General features: G+C 46.7%; 1 protein-coding gene and 1 pseudogene across 5 annotated transcripts in view; both read left to right on the top strand.

Annotated features, from left to right (window-relative positions):
* LOC106729072 (lanC-like protein 2) overlaps positions 1–24,273 on the top strand; it is a 104,082-nt gene that overhangs the window by 58,264 nt on the left and 21,545 nt on the right. Inside the window, exons 8-9 of one of the 5 annotated variants that reach the window (XR_004323389.1) lie at positions 5,678–5,783; positions 12,298–13,182. The exons of 1 other annotated variant lie outside the window; for it this stretch is intronic. Coding sequence is in view for 2 of the 4 variants with exons in the window: in XM_032489551.1 (XP_032345442.1) it covers positions 12,298–12,405 (108 nt within the window). In the remaining 2 variants the exon portion in view is untranslated. Of the gene's footprint in view, positions 1–5,677; positions 5,784–12,297; positions 13,183–15,302; positions 15,386–24,273 lie in introns of those variants that run through there. 3 more of the 5 variants (XR_004323390.1, XM_032489543.1, XM_032489551.1) reach the window with 3 other exon arrangements.
* LOC102509168 lies at positions 22,907–23,503 on the top strand (annotated as a pseudogene).

Below are 24,273 nucleotides of genomic sequence, written 5' to 3'. Positions count from 1 at the left end.
CTGGCTGTCTTCTCTGAGCTCCTTGAGCTTTCTGTCCGTCCCAACGGCTGCCATCCAGCTCTTCCGGGCTCTCTTCTCCATGAAGAGGCTCTTCCGATGGTAGGGGGGTGGGTTTCCTCCCAGTGCTGGCCCAGGGCCTCGGCCATCTGCTTGTAGACACTGCGGAGTAGCTGCATGGAGGTCACCTGTCTGCTCGCGGCGGCCAGCTTCCTCTCCACTTCTGAGCAGCACGTTTTGTCCTGGCACCATGTGTCCTGAAGCTGAGTCAGGTGATGCACGTGGACTGCGGGCAGCATCTGGAGGCTCTGGCGCAGCTGCTGAATCTCACTGTCGAGCTGGGCGCTCTCTTGCCGCAGACCTGCTTCCCCCTCCTGTAGACTGGCTGTTTGTCCTGCCAGCTGTGCACTCATCCACTTTTCTTCCCCCACTTCTCTGGCTCTTCCTTGAGGCTCCAGCTCAGGATCTGGATGGGACAGTCTGATGTCACCCCGGACAACCTGAGGTCCCCTTCTGGCCAAGGGACAGATGGGGGGCTGTGTGCCGTCCCTGCGCCCTGCTGGCCTCTGGCACTGCCGTCCGCCCTGCTGTGTCCCAGGATCCTGGGCCGGGGGGTGGCCCTCAGCAGGCGCTCAGTCAGGGACTTTAGCTTGGTGGCCTTGTCCTCCGTGGCCCGCTCTCTCCGCGCGTTCGCACCCACCAGCCTTTCTTTCCCCTCCTCCTCTTCGACTCGCTGCTTCCATGTGGTGATACCTTGGTCCAGCACCGCCTGCGTTTGTGGAGAAAGAGCGTTTTCCTTCAGGTCATTCCTCCGTCTCTGCTGAAGCTGCTTCCAAGTCCTCTTAGGTGCTTGGACGCTTGTTTTCTCACCAGTCACTTGGGAGATTTCAGGAGGTGGATTCTTCTGAGCCTTTTCCATAAAGTCTGCAATGCCCTGAAATGATGACTTCCTCAGGTTGTGTTCGTAGACGAGAAGCACGAAGTCTGTAAGAAGGGAGGGCTGGCCTCCCCGCTGGGCAGCCTGCCGGCTCCATGGGCCTGGGTCATGGGTCCAGCACTCTTGGTTTGTTGTAGAGTCTTCGTCGTGGGAAGAGCATGCCTCGCCTGTTATCTCCCCACTTTGGGACATATACCTTCTCCGTAGTAGAAACACCAGCCCCAGCACAGACACCAGGGAAACACCAGAGTCAGGCTTTCCCAAACCAGTAGCAGAGCGCACCACAGCCACACCAGCATCAGTGGGGATGTGGGCCTGGGGGCAGGGAGCAGGCCCCCCATGGCTGCCAGGGCCCACAGCTCTGCCTCTGAGGCCAGGGTTCTCTGGGCCACAACTGACGGTTCAGAACTCTGGGGGTGGTCCATCTCTATGTAAACAGGTTCCTGACGACTGGGGCGGACCATCAGTTGGGCCGGGGGAGGGGAGGCAGGCCAGGTTCTAAGAAATTGTTCTCCCAAGTTGGCTCTCGAGTTACAGTGGTGTTACTTCCCCAGGCACTGGGGGAGGGGGGAAGGGCTCTTCCCAGCCTGGAGCTGGGCCACTCTGGCCCCTGCTGGCCCCACAGGAAACCCAGGGGTTCAGAACAGGGCCAGGCCAGGATCCTTTGCACAAGGGTAGGTCTGGGCCGAGTAAGGGAGTCCCGTCCCGTGGGGAGGCCTGTTCTGAGTGAAGGTTCCCTCCAGCGAGGAAGGCTGTGCTCCCACCCAGTTCCAGAGATCTGACTACCCTGAGGCTCCATCTCTGCTGTGATGGGTGATGTGGGAGACAGTGATGGGGGAAGGGCGACCCAAATGATAAGGAAAGCCCCAAAACTCACCAGCAGGTCCCTTGATCAGGTGGCAACTGGATGGCCAGGATGTCTTAGTACAGTAGCTGCCACTGCTGTGTTAGTAGATGTGGCCAATAGCACCCTGGGACAGCCACTGGAAGTTCTAACCCCCAACCAGGTATAGGGAGTCTTAGAGACAGAAGGACACCACTGGCCGACAGGTGGGCGAGTACTTGGTTCCCCAGACAGCACTCTTACAGTTTGTCAGGTTTCACTTCTGGCCACTCTAATGCCAGATCCCGCATCCCAAGAATCCCTTATTGCCTCCTGTGTGGAGACCATGGAGCAAGTGCACTCTAACCGCCCAGATCTCAGGGAGGAGCCCCTGTGCAGCCCGCTGCAGAGTGGGTTACTGATGGAAGTGGCTTCACACAGAATGGGACAAGGAGAGCTGGTTACGCTCTAGTAAACCAGACACAGCTTTTGAGTCTGGAGCTGTGCCCTCCCAGACTTCTGCCCAAAAGGCATCGAGGCACTTATCCAGGGGAAGACTGGCCAATGGAGTTTACCCAGATGCCCCTTTGTAAGGGATGGAAATAACCTGTTGGGATCCATAGACACCTTGACAGGATGGGTAGAAGCTTTCCCCACCAGAACAGAAAAAGCAATACAAGTGTCAAAATTTATGCTCAAAGAAAAAATCTGAGGTTCGGGCTACCAAAATCTTACAGAGTCATAATGGACCCTCCTCCACTGCCAAGGTGACTCAACAGGTTTCCTCTGCTCTGGGTATTAACTGTGGCCTCCACTCTTCCTGGAGTCCCTAATCCTCAGGCAAGGTAGAAAAAGCCAATCATGTTCTAAAGAGAACATCTGCTAAGCTGTGCCAGGAAACCTCAGAAACCTGCGTCCCCCTCCTGCCTATAGCCCTTCTAAGAATAAGGACGGCCCCTAAGGGAATTTTAAAACTTAGCCGATTTGAAATGATGTATGGAAGGGCTATCTGAACTTCAGCTTTCCTGTTTGATGAGGAGGCCCATAGATTAGTCTCCCACATTGTTAGCTTGAGCCAAGTTCAAAGAGCCCTCCACGAACGTGGAAGCAAAGCATTGCCCTGTCCTGCTGAGGAAAAGGTTGAAGTCCCCCTCTAGTCAGGGGACTTTGTCTTACTAAACCCTTGGAAGGAGGGGTCCCTGAAGACCAGCTGCAGCCACAATGGAAGGGAACGTATCAGCTCTTGTTAAGCTACGAGGAATTGCTAGTTGGGGCCATCTGTCCAGAATAAAGCCTGTAACTTACAGGCCCCAAGAGGAACCAGGAGAGAGCTAGTCCTGCTTGACAACACAAGACCTCAGGTACTTGTGTAAAAAAGACAAATAGCATCCTGTAGTGGTGATTACAACAGCTCACATTGCTTAAATGTATCCAATCAAAGCTCCTAAAATAAGAAGTACTTAGTATGCAGTGGAAAAGATGTATATTCTCAGTAAAACAGTTTTGTTAAGAAGAAATACTAAAAAAGAGTTTCATGCATAATCAGGATTTTAAGTATTTAACAAATTCTAAAAGTTCTTTGTAGCTCCTGCTAACTCTGAGAAGTTTTCAAGGAAACCTGAGGCATCGTAGATATTAAATTAACTAGGAGTATTTGGTATGTTGAGTTAAATTTGGTCAGTCATAGTGCTACTAACTGTAAACACGTCTCTCTTTGTCAGTTACAGATGTTTAACCATCCCTTATAAGTCTTTGTCATTATAGACTGTTAAGCTGCTGTTACAAGGTGCTCCATCTTTAAGAAGATACATCAGAAGTCACTGGAAACAGTGGGTTCCAGAAGCCCCGCATCAGATGATGGCTATGGCAGGGTTCCACCCATGACTGCCCTCAGAGGCAAAAAAGGAAAGGCTGCCCTGCCCCTGGGCCCCTAGATTAGGCATTCAGAGATTTTTACTCCCTGATAGGCAGGGTCAACGCCCCTACTCAGCCTGGAAGTAGTTTCGGAAGACAGACCTTCGCCCCTCTGCAACCCCATAAGATTATGGGAGTAAAATCTCTGAGGGGGGAATGAGACAGGAGGGAAGGGGGCAGGGCACAGCCATTGAGGAATGACAGCAGTTAACACTAGGACAGTGGAAGATTCAACCCCCAGTAGGCCTTGAGGCTCAAGACGATGGGAGATTTGACTTCTAGTAGACCCTGAGCTTCATTATACGCCCTTTGTAATACATTATGGTGAGTAACATGCCCACAGGTGTCACGACAGCTCCAAGGCTGACCATAGGAGGTCCACAGTGGGCAGTGGCCCACTTCCTGGGAACCCCAGCCCCTTCCTCAGGCTAGTTAGACTGGTCCTCCCACCACAAGACCATAAAAAGTGGCAGCATCTCACTTTGTGGCTACCCTTTTTGTTCCCTCCTCTTCGGAAACGGCCTGCAGTCTGCCTGTGGAGTGTGTGCCTACTTTTACTCTAACCTGAGCACCCAACTCCGACACCTCTTGGCCTTTCTCTTGTGTAGCCCTCCGACTGTGAGAACAAAGGAAGGAGCCTTGGGCTGGAATGGTAAACAAGTTCTAAAAAGCTGCAGACTCAGAGGTGAGAAGGCTGGTTAGCCAATGACGGGTAAGATCCCCAAAGGGGGAACCTAAGACGGGCACAGCCACCTGAGTCCGAGAAGAACGTTGTGAAGCAGCTGTTTCTCATACATTCCGCCCTGATAAACTGTAAGGCTCGCTGGTGCCAACACGAACATGATTTACCAAAAGAGAAAGGGTCTTCTGACCTTGAGCCAGACGCTGCCTGTTAAGCATTCCCCTTATCATTCTTCTTTGCTGTGTAAGACTGTGTAACTTAGTGAGGCTTTAGAGTAGCCGTCAGCTCTCTCCGCGTACGGTGTGTATGTGAACGTGATACTGCGACACCAACGTCTTGCCTTCTGAAACAGCCTAAGCTCTCTGCACTATGTATCTCTCTAAATGAATCTACCTTTACTCAACTGTGGCTCACTCTTGAATTCTTTACTGTAGGAAGCCAAGGACCAACACTTGGCAGGGCACGTCCCAGGGGCTCAACCGAGACCTGGGACGCTGCCTTACGCTGCACGTCCATTTTTCCTACATCAGTGTGGCGGGGGCTGGGGGGCTGGTAACATTGTCCCCCCCAGGTCCGTTCTGTGGGTCTCTTCCTACAGGACACAGTTCTGGGGAACCCCAGGCTGGGGTCTCCCTTAGCCTCCATGTGCATACAGCAGGCACTCAGTGCACTTCACTGAGCTGCCCCAGGCTGAGTCCTGGTGGCCAGACCCCCAGTTCATGTGTCAGAGGCCATGGAATTGGTCTGAAGTGACCACAGGCCAGGTGCTATGTGCCAGGCCACAGTCCCACTTACACCTCAAGTGCCCTGCTGTGAGGAGGGTCCTGGGTGCATCATGACACCCATTTTACAGATGAGGACTTTGAGACCCAGAGAGGTCAAGGTTTGCCCAAAGGCACACAGTGAAAAGGAGGTAAGAGCCTGATGGTCTGGCCCTGCACACACGGCCTTAACCACAGTACTCTGCTCTGCCCCTGGTTCAGACTTCCTGGAAGGCTGATGAGGTGATGTCTTGGGGCTGAAGATGCCCGCAGGGGGAGCGGGAGGAGGGCTGGGCGCACCTGCAGAGGCCCATGGACTTCCAGTCTGAGGGATGGGTAACCCTCCAGAAGGGGGTTTGCAGCTGCCATCTGGCCCCCAGCTGCCAGCCCTCACGATCTGGGACCCCAGCACCCTGTTCAGCTTCTTGACCTACACGTCACCAGCAAACGATATATAACCCGAGTGACTGGGCAAACCACCCCGAGTTTGATCAGTAAGTGTATTTCCTTTCACTTTCTTCATTAAGGTCCTTCTTTTAATCACTCTTACATAATTTTTAAAGCTTTTATTAGGAAAATGAACCCATGTGTGTCCTCCTGTGGAGGGTTCTCAATCAAATCGGAGACGTCCTGTCACTGCAGCTGCAACGGCCTGTGTCCCGGGACCAGGTAAGTGTGCTCCTTTTAAAACCCATGGTGAAATCGATGCCTGGGTGTTCAGTCTGCCTAAGTTCCCCTGACTTTTATTAACAGTTTTCTGTGCTTGTTTCTGTGGACCTGGATCCATGCAGTGGCCCTCCTTGGATTTGACCGATGCCGCCTCTTTAACCCCATACCTCTCCATCCCTTGTGGGAGCTCAACTCTGGGTTTGGTCACTGTGCCCCCCAAACCCCGGCTTGTCCCACAACTTCCCCTGTCCCTGCACTTCCTGAAACCAGGGGGGTAGGGGGGTAGATCTAGGGTCCTGATCAGACTCGGAGCAACAGGTGGGGGGGGGGCGGCTGCATCTGGGGGCAATGGTGTGTTTGCCATTGTGAAGGAAAAATATCGCAAACCACATCAGCAAACAAAGAATGCTGAAGCCATGAAGTCATCAGCGGCTGCTGCCACCCCCCAGCGAGGGCAAGCCTGCAGCCCAACCTCTGCAGCCACTCACAGTGGTGCCCTCTGAGGGAACTCAGAACAAGAAAGGACACTGGCCCTAAATAGCTAGGTGTTTGTTAAAGGAATGAAGCCAATGAGCCCAAATGTCTGCTTCCTCCCATACATAGAAAAGTGCTAAATTCTTTAACATGAGAAGCCTTGTTTTCTTCCAATAATAAGTAATCTTTTAATGTTCCGACTACCTGGTCTTTGTTGTAAAACTCCTGTATATCCTAGCTCCTCCCCTACCTCTTAGGAGCAGTCCCTCAGAGCGATCTGAGAGGCTGTCATTCTGGCTCGAGTCTTCCCACCAAATAAAACAACTCTCTACTTTTAGGCAGTGCATTTATTTCAATCGACAGTTGCAATAACATATGATTGTAACCCTGAGAAATGCAGTTTTAAAGGAATTTGCAACAATAGAAGGAACTGTCATTGCCATGTAGGCTGGGATCCTCCGTATTGTGTAAATAAAGGTGCTGGTGGAGCAGAGATAAAGGACTCCCGCGAAGAATGATGTGGTCAGTAAAACAAAGCCAAGAATCAGTGGTGTATTTGATAGTGATCTTTGGTCACATGTATGCCTTCATAGCTGCATTCCTGTTTGGCATAGCCAGAAGTATAAAGTTATCAAGACCTCCACAGTGCAGGAAGTGACAGAAGGTACAAAATAAATGATAAACCAGCCTCCCAAGCCCTGTACGGCCATAGGCAATACAGAAGTAAACTCTGTGATTAAGTCAGTTAAGATGGCAAAGCTGAATTTCACATTCTAGGACCCTTGAAGAGACACTGGAGGACTTGCACATATCGGGGGTGGTCAAGAGGCATGGACGTCTCCACCTCAGGTCTCTGATAGGTCGCTGATCAGCTCACTGAAAAAATCTTCAAAAATCATTTGTTTGTGTCCTCTAATATTTTGTAAACTCTCAGTGAGCAAACCAAGCCTGGGACTTCGGCCAGCAGAGGAGATGTGGGACAGCAGCTGGGTCTGGACCTGAGTTTGCTGGTCCCAGTGTTAACAATAGTTGCCACGGGCTTCCTTAGGGACAGATTGAGGACATTCTCTAAGTGAGTGCTCTTGCACACTGGGATTGTCCTCTCCCTCTAGGTAACCTGAAATGGGTTCAGGGTAACAGAGGGCTGCTCCCAGCCAGCATCGTCTGTCCCCTTCTGGAGTGGCTGTGGGTGATTGTGATGTGGGTTCAGCTCCCACCTAGTGTAAACTATGACACTCTGGAGAGACCAGGAGGTTGAATGTTGCATTCACTGGAATTCCACCAGAAAATTAGATAGATGTGCCTATCAGGGACTCTGGCATGCAGGGGGGAGCCATTCCATGAGCACAAAAGATCTCATTTGTTTGTGTCTTCAGTTTCTTTCATGGATGTTTAATAACATTGCAGTGTTCAGATCTTTCACATAGTTGGTTAAATTTATTCTTGGGTATTTTATACTTTTTAATGAAATTGTAAAAGTATGGTTTTCTTTATTTTTAGTTCTGAAGGTTTGTTGTTATCATATAGAAACTAAGTTGACTTTGTATATTAATTTTGTATTCCACAACTTTCCTGAAATGGTTTATTCATTTTCACAACTTATTGATCGGGCCTTCAGGGTTTTCTATAAATAATATCATGTCTTCTGAAAATAAAGACAGTTTTCTTTCTTTCTTTCTAATTTGTATATATTTTGTTTACCTTGTCTAATTACTCTGGCTAAAATTTCCAGTGCCGTGTGGAGCGTAAGTGGTGAGAGTGGGCTTTTTTGTCCTGTTTCTGATTTTAGAAGAAAACACTTTTAGCTTTTAGCTGTGGAGTATAAAGTTACCTTTGAGTTGATCAAATGTGCCTTGGTTATGTTGAGAGATATTTCCTTTTTACCCATTTTTTAAGAGTGTTTACCATAAATGGATTTTTTTTTTCTTTCTACATCTATTGAGATGATCATATGGAATCACCATCACTGGAAGAAATCCCATTTGATGGTGTTTGGTCTGTGTAACCGTTTGGTGAATTTAGTTTGCTGAGAATTCATGCATCCATATTCACCAGTGTATTGGCTTGTACTTTTTTTTTTTTCTCTAGTAGTGTCCTTTGTGGTTTTGGAATCAGGATAATGCTGGCCTCATAAAATTGGTAAAACAAAAACCAAAGAACAAAAAAAAAATTCCGTCTTCTAGTATTGGAAGAGTTCATAAAAGACTGGTATTCACTCTTTTTAAACTGTTGGGTAGAATCCATTAGTAAGGCCATCTGGTCCTAAAATTTTCTTTTGTTTTAATGTTTTTGATCACCAATTCAATCTTCTCACTCATTTTGGTGTCTTTTGGATTTTCTGGTTTTTTTTTTATTGATTCAACCTTGGTTGATCTAAGAGTCAAAGGACTCACCAGTTTTTTCCTGGGTTATCCACTCTGTTGGTGAAAATTGTTCATAGTGGGCTCTCGTGATCTTCTGTATATCTGTAGTACAAGCTATAGCATCTCTTCTTTTGTGTCTAATTTTATTTATTTTGAGTCCTCTCTTGGTGAGTCTACCTGAAGGTTTGTCTATTTCCGTTCTGATCTTTTCTGTTGTCTTTTTAGTTTCTATTTCATTTCTGTCCTCTCAACTCTTTGTTACTTCCTATCTCCTATTACCTTTGGGCTTAGTTTTCTTTTCTCTCTCTAGGCCTTGATGTGTAAAATTACTTTGGGTTTTTTTGTTGTTGTTGTTGTTGTTTTAGGTTTCTTCCTTATTTCATTCTGTGTTTGCAGGAGGCCGCAAGGCAGGTGAAAGCATGCGCCGGTGTACTGGCTGGCTGTGGCTGCTATAGCAAATTACCACAAAGCTGAGGCCGTGCAAATTTATTCCAAAAGTCAGAAGTCCAAAATGGGTCACACTGAGCTAAAATCAAGGTATTGGCAGGGCTGCCTTCCTCCTGGATGTTCCAGGGAAATATTAATTCTTTGTAAAATTTCTTTGTTTATTGGAGATCTTTTCTGTTTCTTAAAGTAGGTATTTATTGTTACGAAGTTTCCTCTAGGAACTGCTTTTGCTGAGTCCCATATTTTGGAGTTCTGAATTTCCATTTTTATTTGTCTCTAGATTTTTTTGATCTCTCTTTTCTGTCTTCTTTGACCCACTGACCGTTTAGTAGCATGTGTTTTAATCTCAAATATTTGTAACTTTTCTAGTTTTATTTTTGTAATTGTTTTCTAGTTTTGTATCTGTGATCAGAAAGAAAATGCTTAATGTGATTTCGGTCTTCTTATATTTATTGAGACTTGTTTTGTAACCTAACATACAATTAATTCACCTTGGAGAATGTTCCACATGTGCTTGAGAAGAACGTGCATCCTCCTGTTCTCAGGTGGAATGCTCTGTGAGGGTCTGGTGAGTCCATATGGTCTCACGTGTGGTTCAAGAGCATTGTTTCTTCATTGCCTTTTTTAATCTGGATAATCTATTCTTGAAGGTGAGATTTTAAAGTTGCCTACTGTTACTGCATTTATGCCTATGTCTCATTACAGGTCTGTTAATATTTGCTTAATATTCATGTGCCCCTATGTTGGGTACATAAGTATTTACAAATGTTATATCCTGTTCTTGGGGTGACCCTTTTTCGTTATAGGCTGACCTTCTTTGTCTTTCATTACAGTTTTAGGCTCAAAGCATTCTTTTGTCTGATATCAATATAACTTTCCCTGCTTTCTTTTGTTTTCCATTTGCATGAAATATCTTTTTCCATCACTTGACTTTTAATTTGTGTGCACCTAAGAACTGAAGTGAAACTTGTATTGGCAGGATATAGCCAGGTCTTCTATTTATTTGGCTACTCAGTATCTTTTCTTTTCAGAGCTTCTTCTTCTAACTGAAGTATAGTTGATTTTCAATGTTGTGTTAGTTTGAAGTGTACAGCAAAGTTATTCAGATTATATATATTATATATAATATAATGTATATTATATTATATTCTAATATATATATATCTTAAGAATCTCTTCCATTATGAGATATGGGTTATTGTAAGATATTGAATATAATTTACTGTGCTATACAGTAGGTCCTTGGTTGTTTTTTTGTTTTTAATCTATTTTATATATAGTAGTGTGTATTTGTTAATCCCAAACACCTAATTTATCCCTTCCCCCCTCCCCTTTCCACTTTGGTAGCCCTAGGTTGTTTTCTGTGTCTGTGTACCACTCAGTATCTTTTGATGAGAATTTAGCCCATTCAAGTTTAAGGTAACCATGGATAACTGCAAACTCGTGTTGCTCTCTTGTTCATTGTTTCCCGGCTCTTCCGCACTGCATTTGTTGCTAACTTCTTTTCCTCTCCTTTGGGGATTTGAAGATTTTTCTGTAGTGGTATGTTTGATTCTTTTGTCTTTATCTTCTGCGTATTGATTATAAGTTTTTTGCTTTTTGGTTGCTGTCTGGCTGGTGTGAAATACCTTACACTTATGTCAGTCTATTTTAAGATGATAACTTCTTAGATTTGAATGCATACTAGAGCTCTTCATTCTCACTGTCTCTCTCATATTTTATGTTTCTGATATCACAGTTGTCACCTTTTTATCCTTGCTACTTTATGCACTTATAGTTAATCTTACCACTTCTGTCTACAGCCCCCATGCTAGATTTATAAGTGATTTACCCATCACTAGTACAACATTAGCGTATTCCGAACTTAGCCATACATTTTCCTTTGCCATTGAGATGTATACTTTCACACGTTTTCCTGATAATTAGCAATGTTTTGGCATGAACATTTTTCTCTAAGAATTTTTGTAAGGTTGCTCTAGTGTTGACGACCTCTTTTCAGCCTTTGCTTGTCTCCAAAACTCTTCCCTTGCCTGCAGATCTGAAGGACTACTTTGCTGGGTAGAGCATTCTTGGTTGGGAGGGCTTTCTTTTTCTTTTCTTCAAACCCTCAAAGTTTCTGCTAAATACTCTGCTGATTGTCTTATGGGGTTTCCTTGTACATAACAAGTCACTTTTCTCTTCTTGCTTTTACAGTTTTCCCCTTGCTTTAACTTTTGATAATTTAATTTTAATTTGCTTTGGTGTGGGTCTCTTTAGATTCATCTTATTTCAAACTACCTGGGCTTCCTGGATCTGGTATTTCTTTTTTCCTTCATGTTAGAAATGTTTTCAACCATTAAAAACAAACAAACAAACAACTCTTTCTGCCCTCTTCTCCCTCTTTTCTTCTTCTAGAACCTGTATAATCTACACATTGTTCCACTTGATAATGTCTCGTATGTCCCTCTAGCAATGTTTACTATTTCATTTATTTTTGCACCACTGATTGAATGTAGTTCACTGCCCTGCCTTTAAATTCACTGATTTTTCCTTATGCTTTGTCTAATATGCTATTAAACCTCTCTACTGAATTTTTCAGTGTAGTTATTTTATGCTATAGCTCTGTAGTTTCTGTTTGGTACTTCCTTAAATATTCTATCTTTTTTGAAATTCTCACTTTGTTCATGCATTTATCCCAAAGTGGTGGATATCAGTCATCATGAAAAAAACCAGACTTCTTGGCAGATGTATTTCTCTTCCTGGTATGGAGGCATCTTTGCAACATGATTTTCTTTTATACTTGTAATTTCTTTGCAAAGGGGGAAGATTATGCTTTATTTTTAGTCACAGTGAGTTCCCTGTGTCACTTATGGTGGGAATGCAAAGTGACTAAACCACCTGAAGACGTCTTAGCACTTTTCTGTGGAGATAAACCTGGACTTTCCATCTGATGGGGTAGTTGTGCTCTAATGTAGCTCCTCAAATCACTTACAGACTTAAGTCCACACAAAAACTTCATGGGGATGCTTGTATCTACATTAATTCCTTTAGCTTCTCCTCACTCCCTAAGTTTTGCTTACAGGGCATTTCTTGTATGGAACATCACAGGGAACACATGTTTCCAACCCCATTTTCAAAGGAAGCCTTTAACCCCGTCATCCCTGTGTCCCCTCCCCCTGCACAGTCTCCTTGTCCCTCAGGGTTCCTGACACACTCAAGATGTGGTTTGTCTCACTGTGTCTCTCACACAGGAGTACATAGCCATGTCCTTGGATATCAGAGGGCTCACCTTCATGTCGATTGTGCTGGTGGACGTGTCCTTGGTCAAGGTGACCCTGCCCTGGAACTTCTCTGCATAGCTTGTGGCACCGTCTTTGAAGTCAGTTCATCCCATTGACTCAAGCTCTTCTCCAGGGGCCTGCTCCACCCAGTGCACGTTGTAGCTGGCGAAAGTGTATCAGGAAGCCTTGTAGGAGACCTTTGCTGAAGCCCCAGGCTTCCTCAGCTCAGCCCCAGACTGCAGCAGCTGGACCTGCAGGTGGACGCCTGTGCACAAGAGGCAGAGCTGGATGAGCACTAGTTGACGGGTCCTGGATCCCTCCTCATCCCAGAGACTAAGGAGCCCCTGACTTGTAACCACTGCCACCAGGGGGAGGATTCTTCAGCTGCAATCCATGGTGAGGGCTGTGCTCTCAGGGCGTCTGTGAAGGAGGGGGTGTGACTGTTGCATGATACTCCCACAGCTCAGGTTATCCATATTTAACCTAGGAGACCTCAGCTCATTTGTATATTCAAGAGGTTGAAAACTCTGTACTTAACAATCTGGTGCAACTTGAAAAGGAGAACATAAAGGACACAAGGACACACACTCCATGGATGCAGAGGGTCTTCATCCTCATCCTTGTTTGAGAATGTGCATCCCCTGCCACATCCCTGAACTCTGTGCAGAAAGAGCTCTTCCCACTGAGGGCCAAGCCCCCACAGGACAAGGCCCTCATTGTGACCCGCCTTTGAATGACTCAGAGACACCTGAACCTGTTCTGGGCTTTCATGTGTGAATGACTTACTCCTGGGACTGGAAGACCGCACACTTTTTCACATTTTGAATTAATAAAACCATCCCTGTCTTCAAGCTACTTACTATTGAAATAGCAGGAGCCCTAGAAATTCTCTTTTTAAATGTGGTCTTCACTGACTTACTAAGGCATGCAAAAGCTCTCATTAGAATCCAATATTTGAAGACACATCAGTAGTCCTTGTCAAATTGTTAGTATAGACTTTTTTTTTTTTTTGAAAAAAGAAAACCATGGCCCCCAAGGAAACCCCTCCAAGGCCCTCTGCCCCTGCTCCTGGGCTGGAGGCCCGTGCCAAGGCTTCCTGAGCGCCCTCACGTGGGAGGGCCCTCTGAGGTCACAGGGTGTGTACCTTCTAGTCCAGTATTACATTCCTCTGCCCTGAAATCAGGGAGCACTTTCAGGGACATCAGGTTTTCTTTTCTTTTCTGTTTCTGTTCTCAGTTATTGAGGATGTTTTTGTTTGTTTCTTTTTTCCGTGTGTGTGTGTGTGTGTGTGTGTGTGTGTGTTGGTGTCGGTGTCGGTGTTGGGGGTAATTAGGTTTATTTATTTATTTTGTGGAGGTACGAGGAACTGAACCCAGGACCTCATGCATGCTAGGCATGCACTCTACCACTGAGCTGTATCCTCCCCCCATTATAAAATACGGAATGTAGTTCCCTCTGCTATACAGTAGGATGTTGTTTTTTATCTGTTTTGTGTATAAAAATTTGTATCTGCTAATTCCAAACTCCTAAAGTGTCCTTCCCCGATCCCATTTCCCCTTTGGTAAAAATGTTTGTTTTCTATGTCTGTGACTCTGTTTATGTTTGTAAGTAAGTTCATCTCTATCATATTTTAGATACCACATCTTAAGTGTTATACCAAATTTGCATTACTCTTTCTGACTTACATCACTGACTATGAAAATCTCTAGGTTCACTGATGCTGCAAATGGCATTATTTCATTCTTTTTTATTGAAGAAGAGTCAGTTACAATATGTCAGTTTCTGGTGCACAGCACAATGTCCCAGTCATGCATATGCATACATATATTTGTTTTCATTTTCTTTTTCATTAAAGGCTATTACAAGATATTGAATCTAGTTCCCTGTGCTATACAGAAGAAATCTGTTTTTTATCTATTTTTATATATATAGTGGTTAACTTTTGCAAGTCTCAAACTCCCTGATTTATCCCTTCCCACCCCCGGATGCTCACTTTGAGCCGTGCAGCTGTGGTGAATCAGCAGATGAGTTGAGTCTGCTGACATCAGGTAGGATCTCTCAGCTTAGGGGAACTTCACATGGGTAGCGCCCCATCTCATTTGCTGTATTCTCGGTGTCAGGAATTTTTTCTTGCCTGTCAATAGTAAGAGTAATAATGAAATTTCCTGCTCAAGATGGGTGGCAGAGCGTGCCTGTTTACCTGTCCTCCTTTCCCAAATCGCATTAGGAAAAATGGGGCACAAGAGGATGGCTATGACAAGACGCACCCCACCGAGTGAGGGTGCTTGGCTTCACACAAGAAAGAATTCAAGAGCGAGCAATAGTGGAGAAAGTAGGTTTATTCAGAGAGACATATACTCCATAGACAGAGTGTGGACCATCTCAGAAGGCAAGAGGCGGCCCCAGGGCATGGGTCATCCAGCCCAGGGGGGTGGGAGTGCTCCATTTTTATGGGCTCAGTAATTAATGTCCTAACAAGTAGGAATATTTTTCCTTCTGTTTGAGGAAGGGGCGGGGATTTCCTGGAATTGGAGCATGGCCCACTCTTCGGCCTTTTGTAGCCTTGGAACTGTCATGGTGCCCGCGGGTGTGTCACTTAGCAGCTAAAGTATTACAATGAGCCTATAATGAGGCTCACAGTCTACTAGGATTTGAATCTTCTGCCATCTTGGGCCTGGTTGGTTCTAACCAGTTTATGTCCTATCCTCAATAGCTGTATCATTCTTTTAATGGTTGTGCCCTGCCCCTTCCCTCCTGTCTCATTGTGAGGTCAAGAAGAAACTCAAAGACTAAAGATGGTGCCCTATCAGGGGTAGTGGTGGGAGTGGTCCCCTCTGGGTGCTGGCAAGGGCTGGATGCATTGTCTATAAAGAGTTTAAAAATAATAATAAAACTCAAAGTTAGTCTGCTTTTTATTATCACCATGCAGTAATTCTAAACAGTGTTACTGACAAAAACACTTCTCTGTGCCTCAGCTGATGACCCCACCCACCCACCGCCCACTTGGAACTCCTCTGCCCAGCAGACACCAGCTTGCCAGGCTTCTCTCTAAAGTGAAGTAAGTTGAATTTGCCTTCTGGGTGAGAGCATTAAAATAGCATATCATAGACCTCTGTTTTCTGCTAAGGTAGCCACTAGCTAGCTACACGTGGCTATTTACATTTAAATCAATAAAAATAAAATTATATTAAAATTCACTTCCTAGTCTCACTAGCCACATTTCAAGAGTTTATCAGCTTCAGAAAACAAGGGGCTACTGTACTGGGCAGCGCAGACATAGGCTATTTCCATCAGTACAGAAAATCCTGTTAGGGTTGCTGTGGACGCTACCAGGTGTCTGACCATAGGAAAACGTAAATTAACTGCATGCTACTCATGCATATGGTTGCCAGAAAATCAGCCTCTGCACCCCAAAAAGCGAATTCAAACGTGGAGACAGAGTCTTGGGAGCAAAGAAGAGAGCCACTTCACTGCAGTGGGCTCATGCCTTAGAGACTGTGCCTCCATCCCAGGGCTGGGACTTGGTGATTATATAGGCAGACGGGACCGAGCACATCAGTGATAAGGAACAGTAGAGGCTTTTACTGAAGTTTATCTTGTGTTGGGAATTTCTGGTCCCGAGGCCTTGGCGTTGTCAGGTCTGACCCCACTGGTGTCACAAGGGCTTTTGGAGGCCCTGGCCATTCCTTCAAGGTTATCGTTCTGTGACCTTTCTGGAAAACAGCCTCTGGGTTTTGGATACAAGTTGTTTAGGGAAGGGTGTAAATCAGGGTTGGGTTGCTAAGCACGTAACCATTCGAGCAAGTTAAACAATAGCAGTAGCAAGGAGGAAAACCAGTTAGTCAGTTAGAACTCTGAGAAAAGAAGTGAATCCATCACAGGAAACTCTGTAAGCTGTCTTAGCATCAGGGAAGCCATTCTGTGACTCCTTCAATATCATGTATAATAGTATTTCTGAAATGAACTGTGGCATAATAAATCAGCACTGCCTGGGGCAGCATTAAATCTACCCCACAGACATATGTCTCTACCTATGAAAGTCTGAGAATGGTTCAGTTCAATGCAGATATGACTGACTGCCCACTCCGAGCCAGGACTGGTTAATGAACTAGAGATGAGTCCGATTCCTGCCAGGAGGAGTTGATCATCTCCAGATGATGAAGAAACATACAGGTAAACAATAGTATATTGCAGGATGATATGTGTCAGAACTGAAGGGTGCTTGAAGTATAGAGCCAGCACAGGGGAAGGTTTAACAAACTATCTCTACCTCGAAGGTGGGAGGAAGTTGGTATTTGAAGACATAAAGGCAAGCCCTACCTTTGTGTTACAGAACTAAACCAATTATTGCTAATAAATGTGTATTGCAAATTATATAAATCTTAAAGCGCCCAGCAGAGACTTAGTGGAAATTGAGGTCTTTGCTGCAGCCAGCGTTCTGCTTCTCCATGGCTCTCAAAGACCCTTTTCAAGTGCCCATGAGGAATGTTTCCACCTCAGATGAGAAGGCAGCACAATGTCACCATAGTTCACCGTTCCTGATCTGCCCTAAACTTCCTTTCTGACCAAAATGAAAGGCTCTGGGTTGAGGTATTTTCATGGAAACATGGTGTCTCTGGACAAGAGAAGGTGCTTTTGGATGCTCTGTATCCTTGGGGATTAAAAGAGGGCAGAGAGGGTGTCTGGGTGTCTTGGAGCAGAACAGGGACCAACGCTAGGTGTTTTGACCCTCTGTGGCTTCTTTATGTTTGATCTTGGACATCCCTTACAACTCCATTTAATTTAGTTATTAAGTCCTTAAAAGAAAAGTGTTTTTCCTTCTTGGGCGGATGGGCAAGGGGGACCTAGGTGGACAGGATGTCTTTCCTCTCTAATGGGATGGAATTCCTGGGAAGGCCGTGGATAGGCTGATGGAGACAGAGGTAGTAGCCTCCCGAGAGGTTAGAAAATGGAAATGCTTTAGAAGTGCTGAAAATCTCAGTTGTGATTGCCCTTAAGCAGAGTTCCATCTTCTGCATTTGTTCTGGGCTGATAGGTGCAATGCTCTCTCCTTCCAGACGGGGGTGGAACTACTGAACCCAGGGAAGGGATGGTGGCACTGCCAAGTGGGGCCCCTCACCACCGTGCTCAGGAAAGAGCAGGAAGTCTTCCTGTTCCTGAAAGTGAACTTTTTGGGTGTCCATTGTCTAGAGGGCTGGCTAGGGAAGATACCCCTCCTGCAATCCAGGCAGAGATTGGCTGGAGGCTGAGGCTGAGGGACAGACTAGGGAAACTCAGGGCTGATTAGAAGGAAGCACAATGGTGGGTGGAGGGGGCAGAAGTGAGCAAAGAGTGACAAGCATCTTGCTTGGGATATCTGCTCTTAAAGCATCACCTCTGAGGCTCTTCCTCCTCCAACCTCCAAAGCCCCAAATAAACCATCGGACTCACGATGTGAAGACCCACGTCACTCAAGAGCACCGTCGATAGCAGCAAGGGAGGCCCTGGCTCTGCAGGACCGCTGCCAATGCAGCGTATCTTCTCTGGGTTTCCAGTCTGAGGAATCTGAGAACAGAACCAAAGTCTCAACAGGTGCTCCTTAAGTCCCTGTGGAAGCTCTCTCGTCGTCTGAGGCAGCGGTTCTCCAAGTGTGGTCCCTGGACCAGCGGCGTCAGCACCACCTGGGAAATGGTTAAACACGCAGATTCTCCAGTCCCACCCTGATCTACTGTGTCAGACCCTCTGGATTTTACTTTCGAGCCTTACAAGTGCTCAACACGTAGCCCACCTGAAAACACATCTCACTTCAGTTTCTGTAAACCCCGGGTCCCTGAGCCAGGTTACAGTTTTGGAGTTTTTAGGAATTTGCTGGGGGGCACGTTTCATCCCTCTCACTTGGAGCAACACAAGGGAACATCCGATAAATTGAACAAACGCCATACTTGTCTCTCCTCACCCATGGCAGGAGCCCTCAGTGCAGAAAATAAAAATAAAAGACGACTTTGTTAGTAAAGAAAACCCACAGAAAATTGGGAAGCTGCAGGTGCAAAGTCAAGATCAAGGTCTTGCCAAATGTAGGTTTTTCCCTGGGATGTACAGGTATTCTGCAAAGTTAACAGAAAGGGAAGATGAAAGCAGGGTGGAGAGCCGGCGGCTTCAGAGTGTCAGCACCACCCACTGCGCAGCCTGTGCACCTTCCTGCAGGTGCCCCTGGGGCGCGCCCTTAACAGTGGGCGCTCAGCCCAGCACAGCGCTCTCCCGGGAGGCCTGCCTCTGCCTTCCTGGCGCCTCAAGCACCAGCTGTGTTTTCTCCCTCTGTCCCCACTTCCTTCCTCTTTCCTGTAGGATTGCCAGGACATTCCTGTCGGTGCTGGACCAGGCAGAACACACCTTCCTACCTCTCCTGGCCTATGATGACTTGTCCCCTCTCATTACCTTAACTGGGGTCCTGATGGGATGGAGCTGCGTTCCTGGGCCCTTCTAGGCTCTCTTTTGGCTAAAGAAGGACTCATTTCTAATTGTGCCTTTCAGGGTTGCTAGATTTCCCACGTAAAAGTATAGAAAGCCCAGGTAAATTTGAATTTCAGACAAATGATGAAAAAATTGTGTAATATTTGGGACCTCCTTAGATTGAAAAAACTATTCATTATTTATCTGGAATTCGGATTTATTATTGTCTTGTATTTTAATATTGTCTTGTATTTTACATGGCAAACTGACTTCCGGGGGTCCCATTTCAGCTGCTTTATGCAGGAGAGACACTTTCTTTAAGAAAGGAATGTATTTAGTCATAAAAAGGGCAGGCTTCCCTACCCACTAGCTATGTGGTGCCATATACTGATTACATACTGAAATGATAATGTTTTTCACATATTGGATTCAACTATATTGTGAAAATTAATTTCACCTGTGTCTTTTTATTTTTTTTCCTTAAATGCAGCTACTAGAAAATGTAAACTTTTATATGGTGGTGACATTTGCAGTCTGCATTCCATTTCCAGTGGACAGTGCTGGCCTAGAGCCAAGTTGGGGGGACCTGATGACTGTCAGGCCGGGAGCTGGGTGCCCACTGCTCAGGAGTTAGACTCTCATCATTAGAGTCTCATGCAGCCTACCTGGCTGGAGACAGACAGAATCCTTGAGCGTAGTTTGTGTTCACAAAGTTTTCATTGCTTTTATTTACTCTTCTGACCAAACCTCGGTGATTTCTGAGTGGCTCCAGCACAAACAGGATTGGGGCTGATGTCTCCTATGAAGTGTGTTTGGCCGATGACTTATGTCTTGAGGTTGAGACACGGTGGGAGGGGGCAGGATGGGGCTGTTGGGAAACGCGGTTCCGAGTTGTTCTTTTTACTTCTTTTTCTTCCTTTGATTTTATGACTGCAGACTGGTGGTGGCAAGACAGCTCTGACTATATTTGCTCAAAGCAGATGTCCCCATTAATTTAGAATTTGAGAGACTGAAAACCAAAGAGGGTGGCACTAAGAAATGTAGAAATTTCAGCAGCCAAACCAAATCTCTGCAAGTCTCCTGACTTCTGAACACTATTTACAGAGCTGGGTTCTGGGAAGTGGGACATCTTTTTATAACTGGCGGTATTTTAGGGTTTCACAGTTTAGATCTAGGACTTAAATTCTCAGTCTGTCGCTCCCTTCCTCCCCCCACTACCTAACCTCCTTCTGAAGTTCTTGGAAAGTAAAGAAACATGAGTGAAAGCAAAGCAAAGAGTCAAGACCTTGCAGAGGCCAAGGTCGGACTGTGGTCAAACAACTTGCTGTTTACCAAGTTCCATTTAGAATCTGTGTGCCAGCCATGTCAACCTGCAGAATCTGCTCTCGGGTGCAGAATCCACCATCTGTCCACTTCCACTTTTTCTTCTGAGTCTCACCACCCGCTGCCCGGGTTGCCACATTGCCCTCCGTGGTTGCCTTGTCCCTGATTCTGGGATGCTATTCACGATCTCAGGCCAGTGAGAGGGGGTTGCTGCCGCCTCCCTTAGCAGTGAGCCTAGTGAGCTAGTGAGTCTAGCGGTTACTTCATCTAAGCCGAGCCCTCCCCCGACCCTCGGTCCTCTTGTTGGCATCACTGGCATCCATGTGAGGGGCTGTTGCTGTACATGTGTGACCTGTGGCTCTGCAGTGAGAGGAGCACTAATGGCATCGGCTGGCGGAATGAGGACCAGGGGCTGAGTGCCAGACTCCATTTTGGGAGGACAGCATCTCACGTCCACGGAGCCTTGAGATCTCAGACCCAAAGGAGACGGAGGCCACGTGTGTAGAAGGGGTGGTGGGTGCTGGCCTGGAAATAGGCACACGTGAGAAAGTTGTTGCTACTGGAGTCTTGGCTTGTCTAGAGAGGGGTCTGGAGCAATGGCATCTGGCTTGGAGTTCTGCCAAGTGAGGCTGGAGATTTGCCAGAAGCTCTCCATCCCCTGCTCACTGGTCCTTGTGCTAGACCAGCAGGAAACTGGAGATGAGACGTAACTCTCCAGATAGAGGCGCCAGGACAAGCGAAAACAAAACCCAAAATTCAGCAGTCTCATGCTCTGCTCGCCAGACCACGCTGCCAAGGGGTAGCTGTTAGACTGCGCCTTTCTTTCCCTTATGTACCTCCCACGATCGCCACTCACCCTTGTGTCTGTGCTATCTTGGGTTTCATCCAGGCAGCAGTGCGGTTTGCCATGTACAATCAGAGCAAGTTAGGGGAAGGATGGGGCCTGGATCTTAGCTTTGTGTGTTGGGATGGTGGTGGGGGGTGGCCCGCAAGCTGGGAAAGGACCAGGACCCCAGGGCATTGCCATCTCCAGTCCCGGGTGAGGCGCGAAGCGATGGAATGTCCCAACAGCTGAAGTACAGACGGTGAGTATGGACAGGCACCTCCAGTTACGTGTTGCAGCGTAATAAACCAGCCAAAGTTACTGGTGTAAACAAAAGTTACTGTGTTATGCTCATGTTAGGAATTTGGAAAGAGCAGGATGGGCAGGGCTTATCTCTGGTCCACGTTGTCTGGGGCTCAGCTGGGAAGACTTGAAAGCTGGGGAGGACTTGACAGCCTGGGCTGGAATGACCTACAGTCCTGCTCACTCACATGTCTTGCTGTTGGACTTCAGCTTGGCCGGTTGGCCTGAATGCCTACACATGACCCTCCCACATGGCCGCCTGGGCTTCCTCACAGCATGGGGCTGGGGTCCCAGAGCAAGAAGCCCCAGAGAAGCAGGGGGAAGCGGCGGGTCCCTTTCTGGCCTAACCTTGGAAGTCACACAGCACCACTTCTGCAGGGATGTACAAGCCCCAGGCCCTGGTCAGAGTCAAGTGGAGGGGACACAGACACCACTTTACAATCCGAGAAGTGACACAGACGTGAGGGGTCATGTTTTACATCAGAGTATCCTCTGGCCACAATTACTTACATTCCTCCCAGATGGAAAATAGGTTTCCTCCTCCCAAGTCCCTACAGAAGTCTCACCCCATTGTGAAATCAGGTTCAGCCTCGAGGTCTAGGTGCCAGTGAGGCTCCCTGGGTCTGGCTCCTCAAACCCAGCTCCCTGAGTAGCATCTGTCTGAGTCTGAAGACCTGAGAACTGAAGAGACTGATGCTGTCTGGTGGTACAGGCATGGGCAGCTGCAGCAGACATTCCCATTCAAGAAGAGGGAAAACAGGAGGCACTTAGCAGCCGCTGGGCCATAGCAGTTCTGAAACCCAGCGAGGCACACGTGACGGATTGCTTACTAGGGCTCAGTGCTGCCACCTGGGAATATTAATTCCGTGGCTCTTGCGTCTGCTCTCTGGGCTCTCAGTTGTACCCTCTGAGTAACTCTTCTTTGTCTGCAAGAAACAGACTCCAAGGTAATGCCAGGAGGTTTGGTAAAGGAGGCAGGAGACATGTGGACCACCCGTCCACGGGGAGCAGAGTTTGGCCCCTGGGTTTGGTTTTGGAGCATGAATCCAGATTCCTGTTTCTGGGCATAGAGACTGGTAATAAAGTGACACACACAACCTTGGTCCTTGTTGAAGGGACTGGATGGAAATTTGCGTCCGACATCCCTCACAAAAGTGAGGCGGGGTGGAGGACCCAGGGAGATGAGGGAGTTTTCTTACGTACAAAGAGTGAAGCTATTTCAGTCTGTGTGAAGTTGGTCAGCTCAGCAAAAACTTTACGCTGGTGTTTTTCTAAGCTTGCTTCACTTCCCAAAAGTCAATCAGGGCCCTCTGAGAACTGTGCACTTCCCAGCAACATTAATATATGATGCTTTGATTTGCTGTTTCCAGGTGACACAGTAAAGGAGTTTTTACCTGAAGTAGTTTGCCTGCAGAGCTACCAGGACAGTTTAATTATCTCCTTACAGTTTATATGTCACACACTCAACCAGGGCTGAGGCGGTTTGCATTAAAAACAAGATTGTCTGGGAGGAGAGGCACAGCCCAGTGGTAGAGTGTATGCTTAGCTTGCATGAGGTCCTGGGTTCAATCCAGAGTGCCTCCATTAAAAAAAAAAAAAAAAAACCCAAGATTATCAAAATAAAAATAAAGGGTCAAAAACCATGTAGACAAGTGTCTGCCGAGGCAGCCAGTGCTGCCTGCACCCGCCAAGGTCAAGGCCATGTTCAGCGGGAAGATGGTGAAGCCCAATGGCGAGAAGCCAGACAGGTTCGAGTCCGGCATCTCCCAGGCCCTCCTGGAGCTGGAGATGAACTAAGACCTCAAGGCGCAGCTGCGGGAGCTGAGCATCACCGCGGCCAAGGAAACTGAAGCTGGTGGTGGCCGGAAAGCTATTATAATCTTTGTTCTGGTCCCTCAACTGAAATCTTTCCAGAAAATCCAAGTCCGGCTAGTGCGCGAGTTGGAGGAAAAGTTCAGCGGGAAGCACGTTGTGTTTGTTGCTCAGAGGAGAATTCTGCCTAAGCCAGCTCAAAAAAGCCACACCAAAAATAAGCAAAAGCGTCCCAGGAGCTGCGCTCTGATGGCCGTGCACGAGGCCATCGTGGAGGACCCGGCCTTCCAGAGTGAGACCGCGGGCAAGAGGCTCTGCGTGGGGCTGGACGGCAGCCGGCTCATAATGGTCCATTTGGATAAAGCGTGGCAGAAAGACGTGCAGCACAAGGGTGAGATACTTTCTTGTGTCTACAACAAGCTCACGGGCAAGGATGTGAGTTTTGAATTTCCAGAGTTTCAGTTGGAAACAAAAATAACTAAATAAAATAGTATTCACAATGAAAAAAAAACATGTAAACAATATGCTAAAAATTAGAATTAATTTAGTAACAGTGATTGAATATTGAATTTGTTCTGAGCTTCATTCTGGAATAAGCTGTCACACAGCTATGTCTGTGGGGCACATCTTTGAAAATGTGCAGAAGTCTAAGTATTTGCTTCTGGAGATATTTACTTCGGCTCCTCTGAAGATGAAGCTTCTCTGAGTGTATTTAGAGGGTTATTTAGAAGTTTGTTTTGAACAGGATGTTTGAAGTTGGAGGGGTCTTGAGAGATTCTTTCCATCTGCTGACGAAGGTCGGATGTGCTGAAGATGCAGGGCTTTGCTCAAAGGTCACAGTGATGGAACAGAGCTGGCTCGACTGCGTCTCCCTCTTATGTAGAGGAGAGAGTCTTAGGTCTGAAGCTGCTAAGAAAAGCTTAAAGAGAAATTAAAAAAATATATATTTGCAGTAAGAAAAAATGATTTGATATACACTGGTGTTATTTCAGATATAAAGGAGTTCTAAACAGACATGACCCAGCGGGTTCCTGGCTGGACGGTGGTGAGTGCCAGGGAACAGAGGAAGCAGAATACAGAGAGAGGTAAGGGTGAGGTTGTGAAGAGAGGCCCCAAGGGAGCCAGAAATCCTTCTCTTGGTTGCTGCCTGGCAGGGAGGCTCCTGAGAAAATGAGAGATTAAGTCTGAATACCACTATCCTCATCTTCAGCATCCACCGAGGTGAACACCGGGGCAAAGCAGGATTTGGTTGTATC

This window comes from Camelus ferus, chromosome 1 (assembly GCF_009834535.1).
Source record: "Camelus ferus isolate YT-003-E chromosome 1, BCGSAC_Cfer_1.0, whole genome shotgun sequence".
Taxonomy (NCBI): domain Eukaryota; kingdom Metazoa; phylum Chordata; class Mammalia; order Artiodactyla; family Camelidae; genus Camelus; species Camelus ferus.
The sequence above is the reverse complement of the archived record's forward strand: the minus strand, read 5'-3'. Positions and strand labels throughout refer to the sequence as shown.